At 35.9% G+C, this 24,314-nt stretch overlaps 1 protein-coding gene across 3 annotated transcripts; it reads left to right on the top strand.

The window, feature by feature from the left end:
* The first annotated feature begins 321 nt into the window (after positions 1–321).
* On the top strand, positions 322–23,637 carry LOC105202482 (polyglutamine-binding protein 1). 3 transcript variants are annotated; one of them, XM_026140478.2, is made up of 6 exons: positions 322–577; positions 728–837; positions 10,449–10,624; positions 21,059–21,236; positions 21,331–21,497; positions 23,371–23,637. In XM_026140478.2, the coding sequence occupies exons 1-6, from the start codon at positions 508–510 to the stop codon at positions 23,561–23,563; spliced, it is 894 nt and encodes a 297-aa protein (XP_025996263.1). In that variant the 5' UTR covers positions 322–507; the 3' UTR covers positions 23,564–23,637. The 3 variants fall into 3 exon arrangements, with proteins under 3 accessions (XP_025996263.1, XP_039307550.1, XP_039307549.1); XM_039451615.1 differs by having other exon boundaries at positions 345–577; positions 651–837; XM_039451616.1 differs by lacking the exon at positions 728–837 and having other exon boundaries at positions 344–577.
* The last annotated feature ends 677 nt before the right edge of the window (positions 23,638–24,314 follow it).

Here is a 24,314-nt window from a genome sequence, read left to right as displayed (position 1 = left end):
ACTGACGGTTGTGGTGGGGGTTTGATGTCGCTTCTCTCTTTATATAGGACTCTAATATAAAGAGAGAAGCGACATCGAACCCCCACCACAACCTTCAGTATCCAATTGAGTCCTCCACCGCCATTTTGGGACCGCTCCAACGTCATCAAACACCATTCGTATCATTCTGCAACAGCTGTGTTCACAATATGGCTGCTCGCTTAGCCAATCAAGTATCAATCAGATTACCAATCAGAGCTTCGGACATCAATGTCGCTTCTCTCTTTATATAGGACTCTACTTTATATAGGACTCTACTCTAGTCTATACATACTTTTCGTGGCCATGTATTTCAGGTAAGTCAACAGTCTAGTAAATATATAAATGTCTATGCATTCGACCGATACGTAAATCTCTTCTGTTATCTAAAAGCGATATCACTTTTAAATTATATTTAAAAAACTATCTCTGTATTATTTATATATTTAATAAATAATTTTCTTAAAGTTTAAATTGGGGAAATCCAAAATGCCTTTGCCAGCAGCATTAGCTGCACGTCTTGCGAAAAGAGGGTTAATCACTGGATCTGAAAAGCATGGTATGTTTATTTTTTAAAATATAATTGAACAACTACTGTAGATTTTCTGTACATCGAATCAATTTCTTTTCAGTTAATAAAAAGACTGATCGTATGAATCGCAGGCTATTGTTGCATGCATTTGTAATTTTAAGTTGTGGTATTTTATAGAATCTGGGAAAAAAGAAGCCAAGAAGAAGGTGCATGAAGAAGTAATAGCTGAAGATTATGATAACACAAAAGAAGAGATTAATCAAATTGATATATCTCAGAAATTTATGGTAAATGTTAATAATGTAGACAACTGCTTGTAAGCAAAAACTGTTGAAACAAAGTTACTACCAATTTCTAATAGCAGGAAGGTAACAAGGAAAAATATTAAGTTTTAGATGTTTTTCTATTAATATTAAGAAGTTCTAAGATACACAAATTATGTATCATGTTAAGGAGATGTTAAAATTGTGAGTTTACAATTGAACAGTGACTGAACAATGACTTACATATGATTTATAATCATATGTACAATTTGCAAAACATCAATATGTCACTAAAGATGAATTCCTCTTAGGCCCGGTTTTTCATTATCAGGTTAACTTGTGGTTAAACTTAACCTGATGTTTTATCCAATGAGCTTTACTCATGATGATGCCATAGGTGAAGCTCATTGGTTGAAACGTCAGGTTAAGTTTAACTACAAGTTAACCAGATAATGAAAAACTGGGCCTTAATGTTTGCAATGCTTTTGAAATTATCCTTGTTATCCTTGTATAACCAAATATTAAATTAATAGAAATGATGCAAGTATTTTGTAAGCATTAAGTGGAATGCATCTATACATCAATATTGCATACATGTAGATATCTAAATTTTCAAACACTAATTTTTCTTATTAAGTATACAAGTGAAAATTTAAGAACTCAATGTTGTTTTATGTATTTTGTGTGCATGGAAATTGTTGACTTACGTAAAGAGAGGCAGTTTGCTATACGTTTTACTTGGCATGAGACGCAACCGTGTCTCTTGAATACTTTAGTCCATACTTCATATTATTTCTGTTTTGTACAAATTGCAAAATTTGTCTACAAAGCAAATGTTGATATATGTTGATAGCTGTAGATACCATATTATTGAAGAAAAAAAAAGAAGGAAAAAAATTCTAATTTAAATTTTATTCACTCATATAAAGTTAATTGGCTTGAATTACATTTGTGTTTATATTTTAATTGTGGGAAAGGATTTTTAAATCTAAATACAATTAAAAAGATAATATACTGAAAAAAATTACATTTAATAAGTAAAATAGGTTACTTTAGCATCCCCTTAAAAAATTATTTAAACATAATTAAGTGGTATATGGAGAAGTATTAGAACATAAAAAATCATTTTTTAAAATCTTGGGTATAGATCTAAAAAAAGATGAGAACTTTTGACTATCGCAATAAATATTATATGTACCTGCATGATATACATTAATGTACATTAGAGGTCGAGATATTAAAAAAGAAAATAATGTTTTTCATGAATGTTTTATATGTTTCATGAATTTTACTATGCAATTAATGAGCAATGAAAAGTTTAATACAGAATAACTGTAAATCGTATTTGCTTTCAAATTTTGACTTTAAATAATAAGCATACTTTTCAAGTTATATGTATTTAAGCAATAAAATCTTTGTTGTTTAAATCTTGGAATATCTTGCATATAAACTTTTTAATAAATGTGTGATAGCATTAGATTTATTATCTTTGATTTTTTCCATGTCCTCATGTGTCCCCAAAATAAATGGTATATCATTTGACTCTATTTTAATACTCCTTTAATATGGTTAATATAATTTGTATGTTTTGGGATTTTTTTTATGTTAGCTGAAAAACAGTCAAAACTTAATATTCTCCTTCCACACAGTCTAATATTCGATGATATCTATGCTAGAAGATTGGTGGCAAAAATTAAACATTTGCAAAGATGGGAAGTAACATGTTACTTGTAACACCATTACTTTTTTTGTTACTTTTTTTAATAACGATTGTTACTTTTTGCTATTTGTATCAATAATGGTAACAAATTTAATCATTACTTTTATTACTTATATGTTATATAATATAATTTTAAAATTTAAAGACTTACTATAGCATTATAAAAAAGTAATGAAAAAGTTATGAATTGTTACTTTTAATAGTAATGATAACACGGTACTCTTTAAAATAAAAAATAAATAACGGTAATGAATAATTTTTATAAAAATTTAAAAAGTATTGATAACGATAACTTTTTTAAGATAACGTTTTGAACTCTGAATATTTGTAGCTCCCATTTGATTTTTATTATCAGTCTGTTAACGTATTATACGTTTTGTTGATAAATCCTGAGCAATGCCTATTAAGCTAGCTTTCCTCCAAGTGTAAAATTAATTTCTATTGTAAAATTGAGTGCTAATTAGGTCTTAATTTGGTGTTCAAGTGCGAAATTAGGTGTTTGCCATTTAACAGAAAATTTAAAAAATATTGGGATTAACATTAAGCTAACTCTTCTCACTTGGCAAAAAAAAAAATAAAAAGGGGAGACCGAGGCTATTTGGAACACTTTTTTCTTTTGTGTCTCCTGAGTCCAGTATTTATATAAAAAAAATATGTTGGACAGTTTGAAAAGTTGAATCTTACCCTTTACAATGGTGTGTGTGAAGCTGGCACATCATTTGGTGGAAAATCACTAAACATTGACAGTTCTGGGTTTATTTTCAATAGTTCTACAGTTCCTGATAGATAAAACAAATAGTTCTGGCCTTTAAAGCGAAAAAAACGCATAGGACAAAGTGAGGTGCCAGGTTCACGCAGCACCTCAGTTTGTCCTACGACATTTTCCAGACCGAATTCTTGTAGGATTTTAAAAGATCTATAGTTCTAGATGAGTTCTAGAAAGAGTTCCAGCGTTTAACATAGATTATTTATTTTTTTTTTTTAAATTATAAAACATTTATGTTATAATATTATATAATAGAGTTCCGTGTACGAAAAAAATATTTTTCTTACAGTTCTCAACATATTAAAGCGCGTTCCGAAGAGTTCCGGGCGATTCCGATATTAGTTAATTAACAAAAAATTAATAACTCCCGAAAAAGCCGATTTTCCGCACATATAGGTGAGGTGCTGGTCTTTTTCGAAGAGTTCCGTGTACGAAAAAATATTTTTCCTACAGTTCTCAACATATTAAAGCGCGTTCCGAAGAGTTTCGGGCGATTCCGACATTAGTTAATTAACAAAAAATTAATATCTCCCGAAAAAGCCGATTTTCTTCACATATAGGTGAGGTGCTGGTCTTTTTCGAAGAGTTCTGTGTACGAAAAAATATTTTTCCTACAGTTCTCAACATATTAAAGCGCGTTCCGAAGAGTTCCGGGCGATTGCATAATTTATTAGTTAATAATAAATTGTTAACTCCCGCCAAATACGTATTTTGTCATATATGGGTGAGACGCTGGTCTTTATTCGAGAGTTCTGTGTACGAAAAAATATTTTTCCTACAGTTCTCAACATATTAAAGCGCGTTCCGAAGAGTTTCGGGCGATTGCATAATTTATTAGTTAATAATAAATTGTTAACTCCCGCCAAATACGTATTTTGTCATATATGGGTGAGACGCTGGTCTTTATTCGAGAGTTCTGTGTACCAAAAAATATTTTTTCAATAGTTCTTAACGTAACAAAGCGCGTTCCGAAGAGTTCCGGTCGATTGCATAATTTATTAGTTAATAATAAATTGTTAACTCCCGCCAAACACGTATTTTGTCATATATGGGTGAGACGCTGGTCTTTATTCGAGAGTTCCGTGTACAAAAAAATATTTTTCTAATAGTTCTTAACATAACAAAGCGCCTTCCGAAGAGTTCCGGTCGATTGCATAATTTATTAGTTAATAATAAATTGTTAACTCCCGCCAAACACGTATTTTGTCATATATGGGTGAGACGCTGGTCTTTATTCGAGAGTTCCGTGTACAAAAAAATATTTTTCCAATAGTTCTTAACGTAACAAAGCGCCTTCCGAAGAGTTCCGGTCGATTGCATAATTTATTAGTTAATAATATTTATTAGTTAATAATAAATTATGCAATCGACCGGAACTCTTCGGAAGGCGCTTTGTTACGTTAAGAACTATTGGAAAAATAGTTTTTTGTACACGGAACTCTCGAATAAAGACCAGCGTCTCACCCATATATGACAAAATACGTGTTTGGCGGGAGTTAACAATTTATTATTAACTAATAAATTATGCAATTGCCCGGAACTCTTCGGAACGCGCTTTAATATGTTGAGAACTGTAGGAAAAATATTTTTTTGTACACGGAACTCTTCGAAAAAGACCAGCACCTCACCTATATGTGCGGAAAATCGGCTTTTTCGGGAGTTATTAATGTTTTGTTAATTAACTAATATTGGAATCGCCCGGAACTCTTCGAAACGCGCTTCAATATGTTGAGAACTGTAGGAAAAATATTTTTTCGTACACGGAACTCTTCGAGAAAGACCAGCACCTCACCTATATGTGCGGAAAATCGGCTTTTTCGGGAGTTATTAATGTTTTGTTAATTAACTAATATTGGAATCGCCCGGAACTCTTCGAAACGCGCTTCAATATGTTGAGAACTGTAGGAAAAATATTTTTTCGTACACGGAACTCTTCGAAAAAGACCAGCACCTCACCTATATGTGCGGAAAATCGGCTTTTTCGGGAGTTATTAATTTTTTGTTAATTAACTAATATCGGAATCGCCCGGAACTCTTCGGAACGCGCTTTAATATGTTGAGAACTGTAGGAAAAATATTTTTTCGTACACGGAACTCTTCGAAAAAGACCAGCACCTTACCTATGTGTGCGGAAAATCGGCTTTTTCGGGAGTTATTAATTTTTTGTTAATTAACTAATATCGGAATTGCCCGGAACTCTTCGGAACGCGCTTTAATATGTTGAGAACTGTAGGAAAAATATTTTTTCGTACACGGAACTCTTCGAAAAAGACCAGCACCTCACCTACGAGGTGTGTTCAAAAAGTATCGCGAATTTTGAATTTTCGCGGGTTACGTATATTCGAATTTCGATCTTTTTGTGGCGTTATGTTGGTACTCATGTCTCTCACTTATGCCGACAAGCTCGGCCATTTTGAATGTTCACTTAATTGTTGACAGCTGCTTTGCTTGCACGTGTTTTGGATCGTCTTCGATTTTTACCTATTCAAAAAAATGGATCAAAGAACCTGTATCAAATTTTGTGTGAAAAACGAAATTAAGTGCGCGGATGCATTCCGAATGTTGACTGTGGCATACGGAGAAGCTACCTTGGACCGAAGCAACGTTTATCGGTGGTACAAAATGTTCTCAGAAGGCCGAGAAGATGTGAACGACGAAGAGCGTGCCGGACGCCCGAGCACTTCAACAACAGACGAAAAAATTAATGAAGTGGAGAAAATGGTATTGGCCAATCGTCGAATCACCGTTAGAGAAGTTGCTGAGGACCTAAACATATCGATTGGCTCGTGCCATTCGATTTTTATCAATGATTTGGGCATGAGACGGGTCGCCGCGAAATTCGTACCAAAATTGCTCAATTGCGACCAAAAACAGCATCGCATGAACATTGCTAATGAGATGTTGGACTCTGTCCGCGACGACCCAAATTTGCTCCAGAGGGTCATAACTGGTGACGAATCGTGGGTTTATGGTTATGACGTGGAAACCAAAGCTCAATCATCTCAATGGAAGCTGCCGCACGAACCAAGACCGAAAAAAGCGCGCCAAGTTCGGTCGAATGTGAAAGTTTTGCTGACAGTTTTCTTCGATTGCAGGGGCGTGGTGCATCATGAGTTCTTGCCACAGGGTAGAACGGTCAATAAGGAATATTACCTGCAAGTTATGCGCAATTTGCGCGAAGCAATCCGCCAGAAACGCCCGGATTTGTGGAAGAACAAAAATTGGCTTTTGCACCACGATAACGCCCCTGCTCACACATCGTTGCTTGTGCGCGACTTTTTGGCCAAAAACAACACACTAATGATGCCGCAGCCACCGTATTCCCCAGATCTGGCCCCCTGTGACTTTTTCTTGTTCCCTAAACTGAAGAGGCCCATGAAAGGACGACGTTACGCTACGCTTGACGAGATAAAGACGGCATCGAAGGAGGAGCTGAACAAGATAAAAAAAAATGATTTTTTGAAGTGCTTCGAAGATTGGTAAAACCGTTGGCACAAGTGTATAATATCTCATGGGGATTACTTTGAAGGGGACAAAATAGATATTCATGAATAAATAAATAATTTTTGAAAAAACACAAAATTCGCGATACTTTTTGAACACACCTCGTATATGTGCGGAAAATCGGCTTTTTCGGGAGTTATTAATTTTTTGTTAATTAACTAATATCGGAATCGCCCGGAACTCTTCGGAACGCGCTTCAATATGTTGAGAACTGTAGGAAAAATATTTTTTCGTACACGGAACTCTATTATATAATATTATAACATAAATGTTTTATAATAATTTGAAAAAAAGAAAAAATAAGCTATGTTAAACGCTGGAACTCTTTCTAGAACTCATCTAGAACTATAGATCTTTTAAAATCCTAGAAGAATTCGGTCTGGAAAATGTAGGACAAACTGAGGTGCTCCGTGAACCTGGCACCTCACTTTGTCCTATGCGTTTTTTTCGCTATAAAGGCCAGAACTATTTGTTTTATCTATCAGGAACTGTAGAACTATTGAGAATAAACCCAGAACTGTCAATGTTTAGTGATTTTCCACCAAATGATGTTCCAGCTTCACACACACTTTACAATGCTGTTATAAATAAAACACGGAATTGTTTTAAACTACATATGAAAACGTTGAACAGTGCACAGTGTTTCAAATTGCTCGTAGCCTGGGAAAATTTGAAACAAATCCGGGATTATTTGAAAATTTGTGTTTTAAAATCAAGGAATGTAAAAAAACTTTTCAAGATTTTATTTTATTAAAAATAGGATATATAGGTTAGGTATATAGTATTATTAAGAAAAGTTAAATTCTGTTTTGCTTAATTGTGATATTATCTGAAAATTATCTAGATAAAACTAAATTTATTTTTATCTTTCACCTAGATAAATTGAAATTAAATCATCTTTACCTTTTCTAAAATACATTTACATGTAATTCATCTTATCTTTATCTAGATAATATTAATAGATAATGTAAATTTTAAATTATCTAACACTGCTTGTGAGCGTAACTGACCTTTAAGTTTAAACTTCTGCCAAAGGGAACGATTACTTAATTCACCAACTTGATATTTTTAAATGATTTAAATGATTTAAGGCTTCTCTCTACTCACCGCGGATATTGAAATCATAACAAGATAAGCGAACATTCACGCGTAAAAGCATTATCCATGGCATTTTTCAATAATGAGAATTAGGATAAAACAGAATAATATGATCGCTTTAAAACACTTGTAAAAATGGGCCTCGACTATCCTTTTTCCGCCTAACAGTTAGTAAATAGTCGTAAAGAGCACGTAAAGTGAAGTCTATTCAGGCATGAAAACATATGGACAGCTGTTGAAAGAAGTAAAAATATGCTGTTATGTATAGAATTAAAAAACAAAACTTTACTTTTGGTTTATTTTTAAATTTCGAATTTGGGAAATACGAGACAAGTTACATTTTCACAGTGATACACATAATAACGAAACAACATGTAAGACAAAATTTCATCGTCAACCTATCACGTTTTACGCCTATTAATTTTGTCCGCGACGGTACGTCGTTACCGTCAACTCCCAGTTCTCGGCTGAAGCGTTAGAATCCTTAAAAAGGGAATTTTTAGTACTAAATTTGCCCGAGCACCTAATTTTTGTAAGATAACTTCTCTTATGAGTTAACCACGCAATCGAAATTTAAGTTTAAACTTTTGCTAAACGGAACAAACACCCAATTCAGCGACTCGATATCTTTAAATAATATTAGAATAGGAACTTTTTAATATCAAACTAGAATAAAACAAAACATGCGCCGTGTTTATTTTCTAACACTGTACATTTTTAATAAATTACTTATATAATCATTTAATGTCAAAAAATATTTTTAAAAATTTAAAGAGCAAGAAATTAAATATATACTATTTTATAAACATAATTTTTAACTTGTTTATTAGTGCGCTTGTTATACAGATAAACTTTTAATATTTGTACGCAAGTTTCATCAACTTTATGTTGTTTTTTCAAGAGTACATGCAAAAAGGTACTCTTGAAAAAGCAACATAAAGTTGACGATGATTAAATATATCTTTACGAAGATTTATTCCTAATCTATAATAGCAAATGTCTCTCTTTGTAATTTATTAATTGTCATAATCAAAATTAATTTTATCTAATTTTTTTTTGTTTTTTAAGTAAAAGGATATACATTTTTGCAATACAATGTTATTTGATTCAAAAAAATAATATCTCCTATTTTATCACCTGTTAAAATTTTGCATTTTAGTAAATGATCAGCAAGTTGAACAATTATTAGGCTAGTGCCATTGCAAAGACTTTCGTTGATACTGAGATTCCTAATCAACATAATGATACAATTCATTTTTAAACGCAATTTATAAGATGGAAATGACAGAAACAAAGTATTTAAATATTCTGGTAATAAAGCTTCATCAATATCACCATTATCATTGCAGTGATCAATTAAAATTAATATAATATACAGATAAAAGTCGAAAATAAATATGTACGAATTAATTAATTAATTAATTATTAAAAAGATAAGAACTTTTACATAAAATTGAATAATTTGCTTTAGAATAGAGAAGATTTCGAGTCTCTAAAATACCTTTATCTTGCAGTGAATCAACATACTTAAAAAAATTGTTGACATTGGCAAATATAATAACACTTAACAATGAGTAAAACGTTTAACTTCATATGTATTTTATCATTATATGACCAGCGTCTAAGTTCTATAATATATTACAATAAAAGACACCAAAGTGTAGTAATCTCAAATTGTCAAGAAATTAACTATTAATCGACTAAGAGTAACCGCGGTTGTTGGTGCGTTGAATTAACAATTTTATTAATTTAAAAACGAAAAACGGACGTTTTGACTCAGCTTTGAGTCATCTTCAGCTACAATTTCTTCTCCTTGAACGCAGTTACATATGTCTGCTTCCCGGCTGGGCAATTCACCGGTTAAAACTCGAGCAATTTTCATGGGAAGATTAATTTCCGGCCACAGCGGGCTCCTCTGAGGCCGGGGAGCATCGCAAAAACATATGTAACTGCGTTCAAGAGAGAAGAAATTGTAGTTGAGGATTATACGAAGCTGAGTCAAAACGTTCGTTTTTTGTTTTTAAATTAATAAAATTGTTCTACGCATCAACAACCGCGTTACTAATTAGTTACTCTTATTAGCCCATTAATAGTTAATTTCTATAATATATTTTCGAATTATTTTTATTTCTTGAAGAAATCTATTTTGGCCTTAATTTTGCTGTGTTTTTTTTTATTTATATAATAAATTTTTTATTTGGGGGAGGGACTAACTTAATGTTAAGCCATTACTCCTATATTTTTTTTTAGTTTTTGCTAAATGGTTTGAACACCTAATTTCGCACTTGAACATCAAATTAGCATTAAATTGGCACTTAATTTTAGAATTAATAAAAATTAATTTTGCGCTAATGGAAGAGGGGAGGGGCTAGCTTAATAGGGGTTCTTGAACAAACTGATAGAACAGATGGTTGTGGATTTACAGTCAAAATCTGATCGAATTTCTTACCAATTTACTAACAAACTACATTTTTTTCTATCTTGAAATTTCCATACGCATAATGAAGCAATGAATTAAATTTTGTTATTGAAAAATATTTTATTTAGGGTTACAATGGATGTCCTAATAAGTATAATATTTATCATGAATGTACGAAAAAATGTAAAGAGTTATGGGGCATGGGACGTGGGCAACCTTCAGATAAATATTTGAAACAACAAATGAAATTAATTCAAAAATATCCGTTACCAGAAACTTGGAAAGCTGTTTACGATCCTGGATCGTAAGTATTGAAGCAATAATTCTTATTTTTTTATTAACTTATTTCTTTTCAAGAATAAATACTTATTTTTGTGCTTTCTTCGGTCGCAGCTAGGTCTTAGTGCTTATATTTATTTGTGTGATTTTCTATACTTCTTCGAATTCAACAAGAATGTGCGCTGAATTAATTTTTGGTCGTAACACAGCATGTCGAATAAGAATTAGTAATATCACTATTTATATTAAATTGATTAATTTAATATAATAATTGATGCTGATTGATGGTCCAATAACATGTTTGTAATTTGAATCACGCGCCTCAAATGCGTTGTCACTCATATACGAATATTGCGAGAAATATCACTGTGCCCCAGTGGTCGAGGTGGTAAGACACCGGGACCGGAGATTCCGGAGGTGCCAGGTACGAACCCTGGGTGGGGTGTTATTTTTCGCAATAAATTTCTTACAGTTTTTTCAGGGGGGAATGGGTATATAGATGCAAATCAGCATCAATTATTATATTAAATTAATCAATTTAATGTAAATAGTGATATTACTAATTCTTATTCGACATGCTGTGTTACGACCGAAAATTAATTCGGCGCACATTCTGGTTGAATTCGGAGAAGTATAGAAAATCACACAAATAAATACAAGCACTAAGACCTAGCTGCGACCGAAGAAGGCTTTCTTACTATCATTGTGTTGTTACACTATCGGTCCAATAACATGTTTGTAACTTATTTTTGTATTTAATATTTATTTAAGGAAAGTGGAAAGTTTGAACGGCCGAAAATTTGATAAAATGTAAATGTTATTTATAGAAATGGATAAAACAGAAATTTTAGCGTGTTTTTTTCAAAGTTTTTAAGAGGATGCTAAACTTAAGGCCGAACTTTCTTGACGTCGGTATTACAGATTTTTTTGATTTTATTCTATACTTTTATTTCTGTTTATATATGTATACCATATATTTTAGAAATCATTTATATTTATTATATTAATGTAATTGTAAATGCCAAATAAAAATTTAAAGTTATATTTTATATATCATATACTCCTTAATATTTGCAATATTCTGAATATAAATAATTTAAATATTTTTTATTTTTATAATTTAAGAGGATGCTATAGTGACCGAAGAACTTCCTCGACGTCGGCATTGCAGATTATTTTTCGAGGGAGACCAGGCTATCGTTCTTTGTCCAACGCATAGATGTCTTTGTTTTTCGATTATTTCGCCATCTGCGAAAAGACCTATCAACTACAGCCACTGCTCTTCTTGCCATCGTTTACGTGCGCTAAGCGAAATTTGGACACGTACAGCTGTTCACTTATTAAACTTTTTTATTAGGTTGTTGACTGAAACGATATACAGTCAGTGTTGTTTGTTAGAGTTTTCTGAAGTCCGCCCTGGTCTCATTTTATACATACGAGCTACAGAACGTCAGTAAATAACAAAAATTAACCTTAGTTGACAGATCCACGAGTCGAAAATAAATGAATTTTTAACTTTTTGATTGATTTTCTCATAAAATTTACCAGAACAGACTTTATTTTGGTGCGTACTTTTATTTTGCAAAAAGATTTTGTGATTTGTAAAGCCAATTCGAAAATTAATGAACACTGTAATGGTCGGTAATTCCCGTCAGTATAGCATCCTCTTAAATCTATCAAGAAATTGAAGTTAACTCTTAAACACGTCGATTCCATAAAATACATAAACACATTTTCTGATCTGGAAGACTTTCAACTTTGAAAAGCTTATAACTTTGGTTCCAATCAATATTTAACAATCTTTTTTTTACAAAAGTTCAGAATCTTTGAAATGTGACTGCATAATTTGCATTGGCGAAAAATGATTTATTATAAAGTTATAAAGAAAAAATTATTAAGCAAATATGGAAAATTGTTCAAAAATTTATTTTTCCTTTAAAAAATCATATTTCTGCAACAAAAAAACTTTTGAGGACTTTATAATGCGGCGTTTTAAAACTAAAAAGTTATACTTTAAAAAAAAGTTATGTCATTGTTATTTCTATTACAAAATATTGTAACGATTCACCCCCAAATATGCATCGTCCCCGGTCAATAACAACCGGGAAAGAGCTGCCGGGCTATAACCGGGGGCGCCTCGGGCGCCCGATCTTAAACAACCCAGCCGATATCTGGCGAAACCGTACCGAGCCATTGCACGCGCTAAGTCGGCGCGCATGCGCACTCGGGAAAGCGCACGTTTGTCCCACTCCGGCGATTCCGCCGTTAAGCGTCGAAGATAACGGAGGCAAATGGAGTCGCCGGGTATAAATAAGGCCGCATGCTACAGAGAATTTGCCTTTTCCCGTTAGCCAGCATCACCGCCTGATCCGCTGCGCCTGATATTTTGGAAGCAACAAGTGGTCGAAGAGTTCTTGGCCACGGCGGAGGTACTCTGCCTTTCCGACGAGCTCCTTATACCCCCCCCGCATCCTCGAGAGCACGAACATCAGACCCTCGTCAAGGTTCTTGGCAAGAGGAAGGCTCTCTGCCAGCTCCCGAGCGGCGGGCATCTTCGCTCCTCCGAAGAATGCTAAAAAAAAAAACGGAATCGCCGGTTTCGGGGTTTCGGTCGAAGTACTCGACGCATTCCGCCATTTCCTAGACCGCCATCACTCCTCGCACGCACGCGGCCGCCCGGCCGTCTCACCGATTCGCGCACCGCAAACTTTGCACTGTAGGCTCCACCCACCGCGTTACACCGGTCTCGAGACCGCGTCCGCGTAAAGCATCCTCCGCGTCCCGTCACCTAGCGATATCCTGCGGGCACCTGTACATAGCTCCGGGTAAATATCCGCGTTTGAAATCTGTCTGTCCGCGCGTTATAGCCTGTTCACGTTATTTGTCCGTCTGCGCGTTCATCTACTTCTGTAATCTTCTTTTTCCCCGCACTTGAGGAAATAAATGTATATTTTTTACGCAACGAAAAACACCGCATAGTCATTACCGCGCCCGACTTCTTTCCTCTCTTCCCGTTTGAACTTTTTCTCTTGCACCGCCCCGGCGCAGAGAAAAACGGTACATTACAGTATAATTACATAAGACGAATATGAAGTATTTTTGATTAACTCAAGGTGTCTAAGGTTGAAGAATGATGTGTTTCATGATATATTTTGGACCCAGAAGTTTCTTTTTTTACAGCATTATAGTATTCTAACTTTAGTATATGCGAGTAACATATGCGAACAGACCTGTTTGAACGTGTTTATACGGTGTAACGAACCGCCTTCCGACCTCCCCCCCTCCCCTGGACCGCCGAACCGTCCGGCCGAACATCCGCCGGACGGCAATTAGCGGCGCGTAGCGCCTAATAAATTTCACAATATCGGAGCGAACGAGCGATCGCTCCCGCGCTCTCGTCTTCGCGCGCACGCGCTCTCGTTCCCGCGCCGTCCGCAGCCACGCTCTACGCGCGTGGTCCGAAGCGAGAGACCCGAGATCGAGTGGCGGGGATGCTGCCGCCGGACCGCTCCGCCGTAACACGCCGCACATCCCCTCGCCTCGATTCTCGGGTATATAAGGCGACGTTCGCCGGAGGCCGGGACCTTATCCGCTTCTGGCCGGTCCGCCGACTAGAAGTCCTGGGTTGCCACTGAGATCGAGCGCCTCGGTCTCCGCTAAGGCACTTAGCTAGCAACCGCTTCCGCCTCCGATCCTAGCTCCGTTTCCAGACTCGGGTTCAAGAAGAACTTGGGCCCTGTCAAGTCACTTGACGAAAAGGCGATTTCCATCCTATACGAGGTGTGTTCAAAAAGTATCGCGAATTTTGAATTTTTGCGGGTTACGTATATTCGAATTTCGATCTTTTTGTGGCGTTATGTTGGTACTCATGTCTCTCACTTATGCCGACAAGCTCGGCCATTTTGAATGTTCACTTAATTGTTGACAGCTGCTTTGCTTGCACGTGTTTTGGATCGTCTTCGATTTTTACCTATTCAAAAAAATGGATCAAAGAACCTGTATCAAATTTTGTGTGAAAAACGAAATTAAGTGCGCGGATGCATTCCGAATGTTGACTGTGGCATACGGAGAAGCTACCTTGGACCGAAGCAACGTTTATCGGTGGTACAAAATGTTCTCAGAAGGCCGAGAAGATGTGAACGACGAAGAGCGTGCCGGACGCCCGAGCACTTCAACAACAGACGAAAAAATTAATGAAGTGGAGAAAATGGTATTGGCCAATCGTCGAATCACCGTTAGAGAAGTTGCTGAGGACCTAAACATATCGATTGGCTCGTGCCATTCGATTTTTATCAATGATTTGGGCATGAGACAGGTCGCCGCGAAATTCGTACCAAAATTGCTCAATTGCGACCAAAAACAGCATCGCATGAACATTGCTAATGAGATGTTGGACTCTGTCCGCGACGACCCAAATTTGCTCCAGAGGGTCATAACTGGTGACGAATCGTGGGTTTATGGTTATGACGTGGAAACCAAAGCTCAATCATCTCAATGGAAGCTGCCGCACGAACCAAGACCGAAAAAAGCGCGCCAAGTTCGGTCGAATGTGAAAGTTTTGCTGACAGTTTTCTTCGATTGCAGGGGCGTGGTGCATCATGAGTTCTTGCCACAGGGTAGAACGGTCAATAAGGAATATTACCTGCAAGTTATGCGCAATTTGCGCGAAGCAATCCGCCAGAAACGCCCGGATTTGTGGAAGAACAAAAATTGGCTTTTGCACCACGATAACGCCCCTGCTCACACATCGTTGCTTGTGCGCGACTTTTTGGCCAAAAACAACACACTAATGATGCCGCAGCCACCGTATTCCCCAGATCTGGCCCCCTGTGACTTTTTCTTGTTCCCTAAACTGAAGAGGCCCATGAAAGGACGACGTTACGCTACGCTTGACGAGATAAAGACGGCATCGAAGGAGGAGCTGAACAAGATAAAAAAAAATGATTTTTTGAAGTGCTTCGAAGAATGGAAAAACCGTTGGCACAAGTGTATAATATCTCATGGGGATTACTTTGAAGGGGACAAAATAGATATTCATGACTAAATAAATAATTTTTGAAAAAACACAAAATTCGCGATACTTTTTGAACACACCTCGTAAGCCTCCCGAATCCGACGCCACCTCACGTACGGGGGTACGGTGCTCCGTGCCTCCACCAAGCGCACTTGGCGTAAGGGGGGTGTCCTCCAGCGATCACTCGCGGTATTAACCTCGCGACGGGCCGCGCGACGAACTGGCATCAACGCACGGATCCGTGTACGGGCCGCGCCGCGCCCCGCTTACCGCACCGCGCACCGCGTCTCACACGATGTCACGGCCACAATAGCAAGGCCGCCAAGATTCGGAGAAAAACACCCGACACAATTCCGCGAACCGCGTCTCACGCGACAGGTGCGCTCGACGAAGCATTTGTAAATAGATTTCCGTATCACGTTTGCCAAGCCTGTATATACAAGTTCCGAAGTTCTGTGTCACGTCCGTCCGCGCGTCTTTACGGCTAATTGAGATCCGCGTTTCGATCACCGCCTGATCGCATCTCTGGATTTCCGGATCCGCTCACCGCTAATAGTTCTGCGTACTAGCGACCGTAAACGTAAATGTACCGAATGTATGTAAAAATAACCGCGTCTGTAGTGTGAAATAAACGTCTTTGGATATATCAATTTAAAAACACGTCCTCCAGGCGACCTTTCGCGCCCGTTCCTGCACCGCCAACCGTCGTGCGCGAAGTACGGTCGTTACAATATATATATATATATATATGTAAGATTACTCGTAAAAAAATTTCACTTACAAGACTAAGTGTTTCAAAAACATCTGATTAGTCTATTTTATCCAAATTGTCTTTATTTAAAAGTGGCACGTCGGACAAAATTACGTGTCATTTTACGCTTATGATATCATGACTTTAATTTGGCCGCGGCGAATATACATGAGCCTTAAAAACAAGTTTTTTTGCTGTGAAAAATGTTGAAAATGACAAATTAATTATTTTTAGCCCTTTTTATCCGAATTTATTCAAAATTTTGATATGCTAAGCAAATTCTGAAAATGGTATTGTGTTTAGCGTGAAAAACTTCAAGACACTCTGAACAGAATTTGATGTTGAATAATGTAATATTTGTGATGTTTTATTGTATTCTTATTAATTATATTGTTACGAGCAAAAAGGGGTACTTGTTTATTCGCGCTCTCACTCCGGAAAAGAACTAGACTTCTTTATCAAACACAAAATCACTTTAATAGTTAACCACCAAACACGACCATAGCATCATACACCAAACTCCAAAATCACAGACAGCTCATTTTTTTAATAAACAAGGCCGTTGTCAAGGAGAACGCTTCACGGCCTTATTCACACCGCAGCTCGAACTCGCCTCGCAGGGACGGCTCGGCTCGTAACACTATCCCCCTTCTTCAAGGTTGTCGTCCCGACAACTAATGCCAAGGATTTCCAAAAGCTCTTCAATTTCTAGCTTGTGCGCTTGTCTCTTCGTTTTTCGGACAAGTGAGAGGAGAAGACTAAATTTTCCAAGGACTCATCGTCATAAAGGCTCCCCAAGTCCCCGTCTTGGCATTTGCCCTAAGGCCCGCGGGAAAAGGCCCTTGGATCAAAAACACCGGGGCGAGACGGTCTTCTTAAGAACAAGAAATATTTCAGTGACTCTATACGATGTACATCATCTCAAAGGAGCCTTAGAACTGAAATGAAAAACAAAATCCGACAAGTATTCTTTTGTAAATAACATAACTCTGAAAAGAAAAAGCTTTAGTCAGACATCCTATGAACTCATCTCCCAAGGTGAAGATTTCTAGAAAAACACGACGACTTGCTGCTCTACCCTGGGTCACTAACACGGGTTACCGAGCGTCGCTCGCGTTATTCCAAAACTCGCACTTTTTTAGGAGAAAAAGAAAATGTCTAGATGTTTTTTCCTACCCCAGTTTTTTACTTTGGGTAACTCAACACCCACGATTCAAACCAAAATGACGATTTCCTGCTCTACCCTGGGCTCCTGCCACAGGTTACCGAGCGTCGTCCACTTCTGAGACCCATTTGTAAGACAAACCCATTTGTTCAACCCCGGATCTCAGTTATGGGTTACCGAGTGTTGTCTTCTAAAATGCTGAATCTTATGATAATCTCCTGTCACGGGGACTTTAAGCGTTGTCTGTGTCACTTCCAAATCAACAACAAATAAATTTTGCGGGCTCTGATTCTCTATTCTTACTCCAATTGCCTTTCCAAATACGGTGCTAACCTATCCGCATGAACCACTTTTTTCCTATGTCTCAATGATTTCTGGATACAGAATACCACTTCGCTAAGTTTCCTCATTATCTTATAAGGACCCTCCCAATTTCTTTGTAACTTAGGAGCTTTCCCTTTAACTCTTCGAGGATTAAACAACCAAACCTTTTGCCCTTCTTGAAAAAGAATTTGCTTAACCCCTCGATCATACCTGTTTTTCACTCGAGTAGACCTTAAATCCATTCGTTCCCTAACGTCATTATGTATCGATTCCAACTTTTTTCTTAACCCTCTAACATAATCTTTATCAGAATTTTTTTCAAATTCTGGAGGACTTCCTCGCAACAAATCTAAAGGAAGTCTTAAATCTCGGGCAAAATATAACTCAGCAGGAGTTACACCAGTGGTTTCATGTTTTGAAGATCTGTACGCTAGAAGAAACATTGGAACCCAATGATCCCAATCCTGTTGATTCTCGGAAATAAATTTTGATAAATAACTAATTATAGTCTGATGTTGGCGCTCTACCTGTCCATCAGACTGAGGATGTAAGGGAATCGTCCTTGTTTTCCTAATTCCAAGTATACGCATTAATTCCAAAAACACTTTAGATTCAAAATTCCTTCCTTGATCGGTATGAATTTCTAAAGGAACTCCATGTCTAGAAATAACTTCTTTGACTAAAATCTCTGCTATCGTATTAGTCCTGATATTCTTAAGTGGAAAGGCTTCTACCCACTTGGAAAAACAATCAACGATAACGAGTAAATACTTATTTCCAGAAGAAGTTGGAGGAAGAGGCCCAAGTATATCCATTTGTATTCTCTCGAATGGAGCTCCTACATTATAAATTTGTAAGGGAGATTTTCCTTTTCCGGAAGGACCCTTTTTAGAAACACAAATTCTACAAGTTCTACACCATTCTTCAACATCTTGTTTACACGTAGCCCAGAAAAATCTTTTACGAATTTTCTCCAGAGTTTTATTAACCCCAAAGTGACCTCCAGTAGAAGAATCGTGCGCTTCTTCTAAAATTCGTCTAATATGCGTACGCGGAACAACTAGTTGCAAAACTTTTGATTTCAAATTTGGAGACTCCCATTTCTTATAAAGAATACCATTTCTCAAAACAAGTGCATCCCAATATAACCAATAGATTTTACAAGAAGCATCTTTAGAAGCAACCTCTGTCCACGAGGGTCGTTCTCCTGAGACTTTGTTTTGATAGATGAAAGAAATGCTAGGATCTTCTTTTTGATCTTTTTGCCACTCTTCTAAGTTTTCTCCTTCCAAAATAAGACGTCTTACAATCCCTTCCTCTAATAAGCTATTTCTCATTTCCACCTTAGCACAATATTGACACCCGTAATCTTTACACAGTCGTCGAGAAAGACCGTCAGTGTTTTTATGATATTGACCTTTCCGATGGATCACTTCAAATTTATATTGCTGAAGCCTTTCCATCCAACGGGCTAGCTGTCCTTCTAAATCTTTAAAGGACATTAACCATTTGAGAGAAATATGGTCCGTTCGAACCGTAAATTTCCGTCCGTAAAGATAATGACGAAAAGTTTTTATAGAATCAACAATAGCTAACAATTCTCGACGCGTTGTACAATAATTCCTTTCAGCTTTGGAAAATACTCGACTAAAATAAGCAATGACTTTTTCTTCTTCACCTTGCTTTTGTGACAAGACTGCGCCAATTCCTACATTTGAAGCGTCAGTATCTAAAACAAATTCCCCGTCTCCCTTTGGAAAAGAAAGAATGGCAGACGATGTTAATGCAAGTTTCAGCTTATCAAAAGCTCTCTGACATTCCTCATCCCAAAAGAATTTTACTTGATTTTCAGTTAAAGCATATAACGGTTTAGCTATAGACGAAAATTCTTTAACAAATCTACGATAATATGAGCAAAACCCTAAAAAACTACGAATATGCTTTTTATTATGCGGAATTGGCCAATCTCTTACAGTTGCAATCTTTTCTGGATCCGTTGTAACGCCCTCAACTGATACAATGTGACCTAAGTATTTAATTTTTCTTCCAAAAAGAACACATTCTTTAGGATTAATCTTTAAGTTCGCGGAGCGAATTCGAAGAAACACCTTTCTCATGTTTTCCAACATTTCTTCAAAATTTTTGCCGAATACAATAACATCATCGAGGTAAACTAAACAAATTTTTGATAATAAATTTTGCAAAATCTTCTCCATTAATCTTTCAAAAGTCGCAGGGGCGTTACACAATCCAAAAGGCATCACATTAAATTCCCAAAGACCATTACCGATAGAAAAGGCAGTCTTTTCTTTATCTTTTGAAGAAATTTTTATTTGCCAATAGCCGCTTTTTAAGTCTAAAGAGGAAAACCAATCGTTACCTGTTAATTGATCGAAGATGTCATCAATCCTCGGTAACGGAAAAGAATCTTTTTTAGTAACATCATTTAATTTCCTATAATCCACATAAAATCTGATAGTTCCATCTTTCTTTTTTACCAAGACCGCTGGAGAAACCCAGGGACTTCGAGATTCTCTAATAACTCCATGTTCCTTCATATCCTGAATAATTTTTTTTACCTCTTCTCGCAAATGAATTGGAATCCGTCGAGGTGTCTGTTTTATTGGGGAAGAATCTTTTACATTAATGACATGTTCAACAATATCACAATTCCCTGCAACAATTTCATCAGAAAATACATCCTGAAATTCAATCAAAAATTTCGCAAAAATTTCTTTCTGACTTTCCTCCAAATTTTCTGAATCCTTAATAAAAAGCTCTTTCAAAATATCAGGAACTTCCCTGGAAAAACTTTCCATACGAGAACATCTTAAAATATTTTTTTCACTAGATAAAAATTGAGTTCCAAAAGCGGAATCAAATACATTTTTTAAATTCACGATTTTAAGAAAATCTACTCCTTGTTTACTCGCGCTCTCACTCCGGAAAAGAACTAGACTTCTTTATCAAACACAAAATCACTTTAATAGTTAACCACCAAACACGACCATAGCATCATACACCAAACTCCAAAATCACAGACAGCTCATTTTTTTAATAAACAAGGCCGTTGTCAAGGAGAACGCTTCACGGCCTTATTCACACCGCAGCTCGAACTCGCCTCGCAGGGACGGCTCGGCTCGTAACAATATCAATAGAAGATATTTTATAGAAAAACATGTATTAATTTATTATTTGTTTGTAGTGGACAGCATTATTATTGGGATTGGTCATCTGATTTGGTATCTTGGTTACCACCTGGCCATCCAAAATGTCAAATATCGCAACCTGCATCCCAATTACGCGAAGAATTACATTTGAAGGCAGGAGATCAAGATGATAACATATCAAGTGATGATAGCAGTGATCAAGAGCAAATGGAAGTTAGTAATATGTTTTTATGCAATATTATAAACTTGCAATTTTTAGAAGTTATAATTTTATTAACAACTATGATACAATACTGTTATTATGCAGGTAGAAGAAAATGAACCTGTCAAAAAAGATAGAAAGATTGAAAGTCGTACAAGATATAAAGGACCAGACAATAAAAGGATTCATAAATCTGATAGAAGTGATGGTAAAGATACTAAAGATCGCACTTTGGATCCTATGGATCCAGCATCCTATAGCGATATTCCCAGGTACAATTCCCACACATTCATATTCATAAATGTTTGCAGAATTCTCTACAGTGATCGGAGAAAATTCGGAAACGGTCAAATATCTCGAAAACTATGTATTTTAGGAAAAAGTGTTTAAAATAAAAGTTATAGAGTTTTAAAAGATCTATTTACTGATTTCATCAATTTGACCTTGGATGGCGTTGCCAAAGTTAGATCGAAATCACTTTAACTTTTTTAAATAGAACACTTTATTTTTTATTCCAGAATATAATAGCTGGTGTCAAGACCTTTCCAAAACCCTACAAGAAAGTTTATTTTTGTTAAGTACTTTTTGAATTGTGAGCTTTGAAAGCTACAATGTACTGTAATTTTCAAGCGTCATAACCCGGAAAGTACTTAATGAAAAATAACTTCTGATTGAAATTTATAGGCTTACAATGGTATCACACAATCTACACATAATACCAAAAACACCCATTTTGCCATCCCTGGGGGGCAAGGGAAAGGGGGGGAGGGGGGATCTTAAATGCAATGTGGGGTTGTGTGAAATTAATTTCACGATGTGGGGGCATTGAAATAAATTTTAACCGTATTTGTGATCCAAACTTAAGCAAGAATCTGGAAAGGAAGAACTGAGAGCACGTGCGCTATCGATAAACGAAAGTGCTAAGGTTTTGGGAATATTTCATGCTTTGATTTATCGGTTGACCGACTAAACGAGCACGAATCATCAGAGGGTGGATGCCGCTCCTTGAATTACGCGAACCGCGACAACTACTCTCGATACGCATTGCAAGTACGGTTTGATTTCAATCTTAGATCGTACCTAAGTTCTATTCCATTTTTGCTTCTTGAGTTAATTTATTAAACATTTGTTTGTCTCTGTCCCTCCTGTGAAACACATTTGTACACACACACGCACGCACACAAACACACCCCCACACCCACACACACACAGCAGAGAGGGTTTGGAATTGTTAACTACTGCACAAGCACGTACATCGCACATGCCTTTCTACATGCACCTTTCTCCACACGTGTCTGCAAAGGAAAGTCCGAAGAGTCAGTCTCACGTTCTTGTGGACCGTACGCTACTGCGAAATCTCAATGTTTAAATGATCATAACTCGATAAAAAAAAATTGTAGGGACCTCGGCGACATCGCGTTGTTCTCGTCTCGAAAAACGTTTTCAAACGAATTCTTACACGACCCTACATTGCATTTAAGATGTTTTTGACCCCCCCCCTTTCTCCGGGGATGGCAAAATGGGTGTTTTTGATGTTGTGTGTAGATTGTGTAGATACCATTGTAACCCTATAAATTTCAATCAGAAGATATTTTTCATTAAGTACTTTCCGAGTTACGACGCTTGAAAGTTACAGAAAGGTACATTGTAGCTTTTAAACCTCACAATTCAAAAAGTACTTAACGAAAATAAAGTTTTTTTGTAGGGTTTTGGAAAGGCCCTGACACCAGCTATGACAGAGAATTAAAAATAGGGTGTCTCATTTAAAAAAGTTAAAGTAATTTTAATCTGATCTTGGCGACGCCATCCAAGGTCAAATTGTTGAGATCAGTACATAAATTTTTTGAAACCCTATAACTTTTATTTGAAACAGTTTTTCCTAAAATGCTTTCGTTTTTGAAAAAAGTTTTCGAAATATTTGACCGTTTCTGAACTTTTTTGCATCACTATATGTGCGTGCGTGCGTGCGTGCGCGCGTGCGTATATATATATATATATATATATATATATATATATATAGGCATATATATATATATATAGGCATACATATATATATATATATATATATGTATGTATGTATGTATATAATATATATATGTATATATACATATATATTAAATTTTTATTTATATAATCCTATTATAGGGGTAAATGGTCAGATGGATTAGCTAAACATAATGAAGCTAAAACTGGTGCTGATACAACCGCTTCAGGCCCTCTTTATCAAATGAGGCCATATCCCAGTCCAGGCGCAGTGCTTCGCTCTAATAGAGCCAATAAAACAGAATCGGAATCATCCAACAAACCGAAAGTTATGTTTCCTGAAAAACCGGAATAAATGCACATTGTGATAATAAGTTTGATGACTTAATTTTGTGTGATTATGATAATATATTTAATGACAAAACATGATGCTCGAGAAAACATTTTGTTATTATAAAATGTATACAGGGTGTCAAGTAAATACCGCCTCTGGTTTCGTGGATTGATAGATCAAGTAAAATTGAGGAGAAAAGTCTTTTATCACTTTGCATTTTTTGTAATAGTTAATGAGTTATAAATTAATAAAAATAGCGGATTTAGTCCCGCCCGCCGCCAAATCCAACTACGCGAAGAATTGTTTTCTAACAGCGATGGTTGCGTAATATTATTTAATGTTTGATAATATTCTGTACGTAGGCGTACAATATTTAATGTTAAATAAGATTCTAATTAATATACTATAATGTAAAATTATTTAAATTAAGTTTATGTTAAATAGTATTTTCGAAGTATTAATGTAAATATGTACTTTCTTAAAATAAAATTAAAGTACAAAATAGTACGTAAATACGTAATACGTAAAATTTTGTACCACACAAAAAATGAGTTTAAATGTACCGTTTATTATTATTATTATTATTGTATAAGTAAACATTTATTACTTTAAATCTAAAAACTATAAGAATATTTTTTATAATATTACACATGTACACATTAATATTTTGAAAATACTATTTAACATAATCTCAATTTAAATAATTTTACATTATAGTAATTAGAATATTATTTAATATTAATTAATTAAAATATTATTTAACATTAAATAA

The sequence above is a fragment of the Solenopsis invicta genome, chromosome 7 (assembly GCF_016802725.1).
Source record: "Solenopsis invicta isolate M01_SB chromosome 7, UNIL_Sinv_3.0, whole genome shotgun sequence".
Lineage (NCBI taxonomy): Eukaryota > Metazoa > Arthropoda > Insecta > Hymenoptera > Formicidae > Solenopsis > Solenopsis invicta.
This window is presented reverse-complemented; position numbering and strand designations above follow the sequence as displayed.

Bases quoted from the DNA above. Each gene is read 5' to 3' on its own strand.
- LOC105202482 (XM_026140478.2), top strand. From the start codon at position 508: ATGCCTTTGCCAGCAGCATTAGCTGCACGTCTTGCGAAAAGAGGGTTA. The intron at 10,625-21,058 runs GTAAGTATTGAA...ATTTGTTTGTAG, and splicing joins GCTGTTTACGATCCTGGATC to TGGACAGCATTATTATTGGG. The intron at 21,237-21,330 runs GTTAGTAATATG...GTTATTATGCAG, and splicing joins GTGATCAAGAGCAAATGGAA to GTAGAAGAAAATGAACCTGT.